Raw genomic sequence first — 9,463 nt, forward strand, 5'->3', positions numbered from 1 at the left:
GAGAAAGGACTTGTTGTCATTTTTTAAAGGGATTACTAAATGGCCCCGCCATTTTTAACAGACTGTGTTGTAACTCAGTAATTCGATTAAGACTATTTACCTTTAGTTTCCCTAAGGCCTCAGAAGGTAGAGTATGGTTACTCCTTTCTATTTCTTCAATGTGTTCGAGTAAATCATGTTCACGACTTACTAATTTCAACTGTTGCTTCTCCTCTGTCTGTGAACAGAGTTCTCGAATCTAATTAAGGGATTGTCCCTTATCCAATTCTCTTGGTTTTCCATTTCGTAGAATTCTTATTGAATCCTCCAAGTCTTTTTTTTTTCATGAACTCTATTCCTTTTTCAAGGCGTTTCCATGGTTTATGGTACTCCAGGAATTCTAGACCAAGAATGAGTTGATCCATTTCTTTTCCTGGAATTCTCCAGATTTGAACTTCCAATTCTCCAATATTTATCACTCCTTGGTAAGTTCCTTTTTCCTGTTGTTCCAAATAGTAAATCGAGTTACAAGGGAACAAGTTTCGATGACTTGTAATTTTGAATACTATTTTCACTTCTTTCCATCCTTCTGGAGATCTAAGTTTTCCTATTATAGAAAACTTTTTTTCTTCTGGTGGAATTTCTTGAATAGGAGATTTGTCCCATCTCCTGCTTTTCATTTTGTCTCCTTGGAAAGATAACCTTCGGGGTTATATTTTAAGGTCTCTGTATAGAACCGGTCTGTCTTGAATTTGAATGTATGTTTCCTGAATTAAAGGAAACTCGATTCTTTTCGGGTATATTGCTTGAGTAACTTTCCCAAAGATCTCTGGAATTTCAATGAACTCATTTCTAATAAATAATTCAGAATGGTGAGTATTAGAAAGAGCATATGAAATTTGATACGTAATAGAATATGGCCTATTACCTTCCTTCATTAGTATTTTTTCCTTAAAGTTTTGATGCAAAGTCAAGTCTCGACTAAAATCTCTATCAGCTAAATTGTAGGCTATTCTTGGATAAATAACTCCCACAATTTTTTCTGCACATAAATTTCCCGAGATAGTTCCTAGAACCGCATCTTGTATATTCCTCATTCTTTTATCGCATACTACGATATCTATGGGTGAATCTATTCCTTCTTTAAAAGTAGCCTTGATCATAATCTGGATTGCTCCAATATGAATCCAAGACATTGTCTTTGATACTTCTGCTTTTAATTTTTGTAATTCTTCTCGAATTTCTTCAAAGGGAATTAACTGCATTTCAATTTGATTACTGGTTAATTCCATAGGGATCGCCATTTCCCTTCTGGATACCTTATAAATCAAATTATGTCTTCTTTGACTTAGCCCTAGGTTTCCTAAGACTCTTTCAACTTGTCCTGCCGAAAATCCTTGGTACTTCTGTAATGTTGGATTTTTTCTCATAATCCTTTGGACCATATTATGAGATATCGTGGTTTGACTAAAGAACCCAGCCAAACTTTCATGTGTTTCATGGCGAAACACTTCCTCTTTACTCTGATTCTGATTCTGATTTATCTTCAGAAACTTCTCGACTAAACAATATCTCTTCTTCGTATATGCTTTCATCTGAGGGGATATCCTCAAATTGATATACTTGGACTAGATCTTGAAAGAAGACTGCATCATCCATATCTGGTGTTGCTTCAAAGAGTTTAACTCTTTTTTTCTTGTTTTCTGGAAAATTTGTAGATATATGTCCTCTTGCTCCATATGTCCAGCAGTTGCAATCCTTGAAACTTTCACTTGCTCTTGTATGAGTTCTTCTGAAAGTTCTTCTTGATGGTGTTCTTTCCCTGCTTTGTGATGAGCCTGTTGCTAGGGATGTTTTTGTAGGTCCACTTCTTCTACCTGATCTATAGGATCTGGCCTTTTGTTTGGACCAAAATATTCTTGGTTTCCAGGAACTTTTCATTCTTTTATTATAGGGATTATTTCTGAATTTCTTCCTTTTAAATCCCTGTGATCTATTTCCAATGATCGTTGGAAGATCATTTTCTCTACAACACAAAGGTGTACGCTTATCTATACCCCTTATTTTCTTGTAGTTCTTCTGTAATGCTTCCATATGACACCATTCTGCTAATTTTCCTTTCAAAAAGGAGGCACGTCTTGCCAATGTATCAAGATTGTCTGGAACATATTCTTTAATCAGCATTTCTCTCCAGGAACTTGGCATTTTTGCAAAAAATAGCTGAATAGCTATATTTTTATCGACTCCTGAATTCTATCTGTATTTAATGAATAACATAATGTATTCATCAACTAAGCAGATATCATGTAACTCGAGGCTATAAAGAGCTTGAGTATATCTTCTCTTTTTCTTTGTATCTTGATTATTGAAATAGTCTACCCCTATGAATTGTACTTTAAATAGGGTGGTCATTCTTTCTCCAATGTCGCTGAGGAATTCTCCTGCTAAGATTGATTCATTAGTTTCTGGCATAGTCTCTCCTATGCGATCTTAACAGATCCCATTAGACTCATTTCTATAAGTTTAATGAATCCTTCTTTATTGAGATCTAATGTTCCTGCTGCTATTCTCATAGCTGACGTTCAATCATCTATAAGATCTTCTCTGTTTTTGAAGTCCAAAATATCAAGGTTTAACATAATCCCGTAAGGATGTATTGGATCTAAAACAGTTTTTCCGTAAGGAGATTGATGGAGTGAGATTTTACTTCTTCTCGATCTGGTTCCTGCTGAATGTGAATTTTCTCCAACCTGGAACTCACTATGTGGTTCTTCTGTTTTAACCACATATCTTGGGGGATTCCCTATGGGTTGTTTACCCTCAGAGAAATTCATTTTTAGATCTACTACTTTGAGATTCGCAAAAGAATCCGCAAGATCTTGTAGATCCTCGAGATTTAATCTTTCTAAAGTAGTCATCAGATAGTGTTTTTCTCTGATACTGCTTCTATAAGATTAATCATCATTTCATCATTAGTTAAAGATTTTTGGACCATTTTGGTTTTACCTTTCTGATATAACAAAGGTTCGGTACCAAATGAGAGTGGTAACCTTCCTCTTGTATTTCCTTTTCTAGAACCCGAAGTGTGTTCTAGATTTATAATTTTATTTTGAAGATCCTTTAGGTTTCCAAGAATTTCTTCTTGTTTCTTAAGGATTTCTTCAATTTGCCAGGGTATTTCATACAACTGATTGCTGTAATATTGTACCGTCTTTTGAATTTCTCTAAGATCTCCGGAGAGTTTAGAGGAATCTGGGGTAATCTCTAAAAATTGAGAGTTAGAAATCATTTTTTTTATCTCTTTAAAATTAAGAGCATTAATCACAACCTGTTGTAAGTAATCTATTGTGAATAGGGTAAGTTAGATCCTACCTATACAGGCACTGCCTTGAGGTAGATCTAACGGTGGACATTTATTAATAAATGTGAGATTCATTGTTTTTTTAGTGGACCCCACGTGTATTGATAAATGAGGATCATTAGATCTATCATGGGGTAATGCCTGTATAGGTAGGTTGAAATGAACCTGTGAATAGATTAACTTGTTTATAAGATTTGATATGAATAAAATCCTCTTGATTCAAACCTTCGTTTGAAGTCATCTTTTTAAAAAAAATCTTCTCCTCAACAAAGAAAGCATGAATTAACGAATAATATTATGTCTGAATAATTAACCTAAGGCTTTGATACCATTTTTACGGATAATTCTTAGTACCATGAATAAGCACAAAATCTTCAGATTTTAGCATAAAGTCTTTAGATTTTAAGCATAAAAAAGCATAAATCCAGTACAAGAATTAAACAATTAAATATTCAAGTTTTGTGATCCTAGAAAGCTATTTCAAAGAATCTTATGGGTAGGGAGCTAGGGCAAAGTCAAATTTGGGTTTGGGGATTTATCACCACTTTGCTCTTTTAACAATTTGTGCTGATAAATTTATAAATAGTAACTTTTTTCTTGAATAATGAATGCTAAATAAACTGTGAGTTGATTTGGTGTTAAATAAAATGAATCTTTTATAGTATTGATTATTTTTCTTACTATTTATTGGGTTAATATTTTGGAACAAAATTCATAAAACTTTGATAAAAGGTTAACTCATAAGGCACATGCATAATATGTATAAAATATTGAATTAAGAATGATAATTTTATAATAATATCGATAATTAATGCATGTAATCTGCCATAACTACAGCCTTCCCATCCGCCTAGAAATTAATGAGATTCTCGGATTATTTCCATTCATCAAACATTACCTAATCTAGGTTAATTTCTTTTAATGAGTAGAAAACAATTTTACCTTTAACTCAGATACAAATAATAATCTATAATTAATTTAAAAATTATTTGAACATCGTTAAATATTAATTTTAAACAAAACCAAAAAAATTAAAAAAAATAATCAAATCAAATCTAGGTCCGTTAGACTGGGGTAGTAAAAAATGTCGGGCGATTTTAATATTTTTGTGTAATCGAGGAACCTGTAGAATTTCAAGATCTGAGTCAACGTTTCTCTGGCGTGGACCTCCCGTTGCTCCGCTCCAACAAGAAGTCAGCTTCTTATATATTTAATTAATAGTATTTAATTTCAACATTATTAGTTATTACTGTACTTTTTGAAAAAATAATTAAAACACACTTTTTTTTATTAAAAAAAACACACACGGTACAAAAAAACAACACATCCACTTCAAAAATCATGATAAATTTTGAAGAGATGTTAAGGTTTATATACGGCACACATATGATATTAACAATGTGTGACACTAATCAGAACTAAATCACTATAAAAGCTATCACCTAACCACACCACTTCAATAAACATTTCAATTAAAACACTCTTAGGTCTGACATTTTTGTTTTTTCAAAAAAAGGAAACTGACAATAATTGTAATGTCCATTCATTTAATAATAATAAAATTTTGAGCCGCGTGGTTAATATAAGGGAATCCAATATATGAGAGTATAGGTAGGGATAAGAAAAAATATCGAATTTTTGGTATACGTATCGAAGAAATATTGAATTTATCAAATTTTTGGTAAACCAAAGATTTCTGTACGGTAACGTACGGTATGAAATTTAAAAATTTTGGTATATATCGGTATATCGAAATAATATAAAAATATATAATATTTATAATCAATAAATTTTTAAATTTTTAAAAATATAAGGTTTTTTTGGGTATAAAATAATATATACCGATAACGTACCGAAATTTCGGTATACCGTAAAATTTCAGTATGATCGGTATGCTATTTATATATATCGAAAATTACCGAACCGAGAGTTTCGATACGATATCGGTGATGTAGCAAAAAATTGATATTTCCCGATTGGAGAGAATCTGGATAATTGGTGGAGATCTGGATAGCCGGATTAATACTCGAACTGTTCCAAAGTCCAAACTTCGTGGGTTGTTACATGCATAACAAAGCAAAGTGAGTGGCGCCGGGGGTTGCCCGGCGAAGACACTCCGACGCTCAAGTTAGTATTTTCCCAACAAAAGTTTTAGAGAAATAGAGCATGTGACTATAGAGTGCGTACCTTAATAATGGGAGAACTTGAGCTATTTATAGATAGTCAGAGAGTTTCATGGGTTTGAGCCTCTTATGGGCTTTTAGGTATTTATGGGCCTTGATAAAATATCCAAATAAATATCGAAGTAATATGGGACCCATATTGATTGAGTCATTGGGTTTGGACCCGGGAGAAAGTCAAATTGGATAATAACCCATCAATCGGTATAATATTTTCTTATACTGTAATTTTCGGTACGGTATGCGGTATACAATTTTTGGTACGGTACGGTATGGTACGGTATACCACCCCTAAGTATAGGATCTTACAAATGTTTAACATGACGTAATAGTTGGTTGTATGATCAATAACCAAGAGTTCGATTATTTTTATTAACATTTCATCAAACGAGTTTGTTGTATAGGGATATTTGATTAGGAAAAATGTTAAACCTACTTACATTGTCTCTCATTAAATACAAAACTAACCATGATAAGAAATAAATAGCTCGTTGATCAAAAAAAAAAATTATTAATAAGAAAATATGTAAATCAAAGTGTACACAAGGTGAAGTACATCTAGCATTACTCATCTAATTAGTATGATCTGCATATCTGAGCTCGAAAGTTTAGTTAATGCAAACCGAAAAATAACAACCGTGAAATTCAATCCACATCGAAAAGTAACAAAACCATGGATTACATCGTTATAAATAGAGAATAGAAATACAAGGGAATCAAAGGGAACAAATAAATTTTATTGAAAACTTTTCGATTAATACTAAGAAGGTAATTTTGTTTTGGATGATAGTCATAGAATAGAATTACGTATTCGTCCATCCGTGTTTTTGTGTGGTTAATCTCAATCACGGTCAAACACACACAAAAGTTGAATTCTCATTTAAGACAATTAGAAAAGACAATATAAATTCATTATTAATTCTTCTGTTTGACATCAAAATCTTAAGTTTAAAAATAATGCTTCAAAATCGAAACCCAACTTTAGTAATCATCTCCTTCAACAAAAAAAAAAAAAAAGCTAATATAATAATTAAAAAGAAAAGCCAAATATAAATTTTTCAAAAAAAGTAATAAAATGGAAAGAGGATTGTGCAATAAAATAATAACCATAAAAGAATAGTGTGTGAAAGGGATGAAACAAAAAAAAAAAAAAAAAATCAAAGTGGCAATAAATACGGGGGTAGAAAATTTTGCCCACACTTATAGGAATCCTATTTATTATGACGACCTCCCTTCAAATTTTCGTCTAATCTATAAATGCCAACACCCACACACCCCCTCTTCCACAAAGCAATGGCCGTTTCTTCCATTATTCTCATCGCCGCCGTGGCTTCTCTCCTCTCACCGGCGGCCGCCCTCACCTGCACGTCGCAGACATTCCCTCACAACGTCGCTTTCGCAAACTGTACGGACCTCCCCACCCTGAAGGCCTACCTCCACTGGACCTACGACCCAGCGGCGAAGCCCAATCCCACCCTCTCCGTCGCATTCATCGCGACGCCCGCCAGTCCAGATGGATGGGTGGCTTGGGCTCTGAATCCGACGGCCCCTGCCATGATCGGATCTCAGGCTCTGGTCGCTTTCAAGCAGCCAAACGGATCCGCCGTCGTGAAAACGTACAATATATCGGCCTACGGCCCAATTTCGGAGTCGAAGATATCCTACGAGGTTCTGGAAAAGAGCACAGAGTATTCGAATGGGGTGTTCACGATATTCGCGAAGCTAGTGGTTCCGTTGGCAGAGGAGGTTAATCAGGTGTGGCAGGTGGGTGCTTCCGTGAAGGATGGGGTGCCTCAGAAGCATTCGTTTTCGGTGGATAATCTGGCCTCCAAAGGTAAATTACAATTGATCCGTCGAAGTGCGCCGGCTCCGGCGCCGGAGCCCACCAGTGCCGCCGCTCCCCAGCCTCAGAACGGGACCAGTGGCGCAGGAAGTTCAAGGGGGGTGATGTTTGGAGGAGTTTTTGGGTTGGTTGGGGCTTCCATCTTCATGCTTTAATTTTAAAATTAGAGCGGCTTCTTTGCTTTTACATTATATATTATATATATATGTTGGATTTGGAATATGACTATTGTATTATTTTTACAATGTATTATTGAATACATCTTTATGTGTTAATGTGCTGCAGTTTTCATCCTCCTTTTTTAATGGATTCAACAATCTCGGCTGATGGGACTAGGGGCGGGGAAATTTTTTTTTTTTTTTTTGGTACGGTAACAATTTGAAATTTGAAATTTTTAATATATTTTAAAATATTGAAACAATATAAAAAATTTAAAAATATATAATATTTATAAACAATAAATTTTAAAATATATAAAGTTTTTTTTTAAAACTGTATATACTCACACCATATCGAAATTTTGGTATATCGAGAGTTTCGACATGGTATCAGTATAATATTTTTTTATACCGTAATTTTCGCCACGATATTAAATTTTCAATACGATATGATACGGTGTACCACCTTTAGATGATACCCTATGGCAAGGAACATATATATACATATATATCTTTTATCTATTCTTGGTTAAATATATTTGAGGGGGTGACATATTTTTTTTGAAAAAAATAGTTGACCAAATTCATTTTCTCAATTTATCCTATTCTCGATTTCTCCTAGATTTCACATTAGTATTTTCATACTAACATAAGCTTAACAAACAATTTGATTCAACTATTGATTAATATGTTAACGCCAAAATACTTGGAAGTTCAATTTATATTTTATTCTCAATCAATGCGGTCGCTCGGAGTCTCCATCACTCCATGAGTTGGAGCTTTTTCCATTTTGAGCTTGATTTCATGTCTTTTTTTTTATTTATTTTTTTTACCGATGTAATATTGCTTTTGTGCTAAATCTTCAGTTAATGACACTATCGATCATGTGCTAATCTGATATGATGCTGGCAAGTTGTGAGTTTTTCAAAAAGTTAAAAATAAAATAAAAAAATTATTCACACGTTTGAAGAATGCCTTAAATCGGGTTAGATCTTTTCGCTCATTCAGGATCTGTAAAATGGAAAGTAGTCATGTTCAAAAAAAAAAAAAAAAAAGAAATGGAAAGTAGAAACAGACAAATGGGATGCAGACATGTTGGGTTTTACGGGCTGTCGGAGTTTTGGACTAATATTGCATGAATGCATATAATTTTTGAAAGCCATTTTTATATGAATTTTTTTTGGCGAAATAGATAGATTGTAAGTTTAATTTTAATGTCAAAATTATTTTATTGTTTTATATACCAAAACATGTATAAAAAAATATATATATAGTTCGATACAATTTTAAATATAATAATAAACTATTTTGGGAATTAATGAAAATTTTACTATATATCTATATTTATTTATTAATTAAATTTGAGGCTATATACTAACTAAATTTTAATTTATTTGGTGAGGTATTATTTAAAAATCATATTTTTATCTACATATTAATCCTAATAAAAAAATATGAAAAATCATTAATTTGAAAAAGTACATTTTGATCCATCAAAGAAACAGTGAGATCTAAGGCTATTTGAATCGGCGAAAACTTGTCTGGACTGCATTAGCCTTTTCCTTGCCTTTGTCTTTTAAGTTCAGGCAGTTTAGAGTCCATAGCAACAATATTGTGCTCCACGATTCGTATATCCCCCAGATATGTTCTAGCAGGGATGGGAGTTGGTTGGAGAGGAGCATGAATATACTTGATCAATTTTATGCTTTTTGTGGAATGGTTCAGTACCAGTTGGTTGTTGTTGGCTGTTGTGCTTGAACTATATATGGCAACTTTAGCAATAATATCAGCAATTGCGGAAGTCTTTTCTGGTGTCCTTTGCCTGGAAAATACACTAATGATGGGAACGTCCTCTGTATTATCGTCTTCATCACTCACAATTATAGTCAATTTCTTTTAGGTTGTGCTTGGATGAGGGTATTTGGGTTTGAGGAAAGATTTC

The 9,463-nt window shown here is 33.3% G+C and overlaps 1 protein-coding gene across 1 annotated transcript; it reads left to right on the forward strand.

The window, feature by feature from the left end:
• Window positions 1-6,749: 6,749 nt before the first annotated feature.
• LOC140893503 (cytochrome b561 and DOMON domain-containing protein At3g25290) lies at window positions 6,750-7,647 on the forward strand. Its single transcript, XM_073302582.1, has one exon. The coding sequence runs from the start codon at window positions 6,778-6,780 to the stop codon at window positions 7,516-7,518; it is 741 nt and encodes a 246-aa protein (XP_073158683.1). The 5' UTR covers window positions 6,750-6,777; the 3' UTR covers window positions 7,519-7,647.
• Window positions 7,648-9,463: the final 1,816 nt, after the last annotated feature.

The sequence above is a fragment of the Henckelia pumila genome, chromosome 3, assembly GCF_033568475.1.
Source record: "Henckelia pumila isolate YLH828 chromosome 3, ASM3356847v2, whole genome shotgun sequence".
NCBI classification, from domain to species: Eukaryota; Viridiplantae; Streptophyta; class Magnoliopsida; order Lamiales; family Gesneriaceae; genus Henckelia; species Henckelia pumila.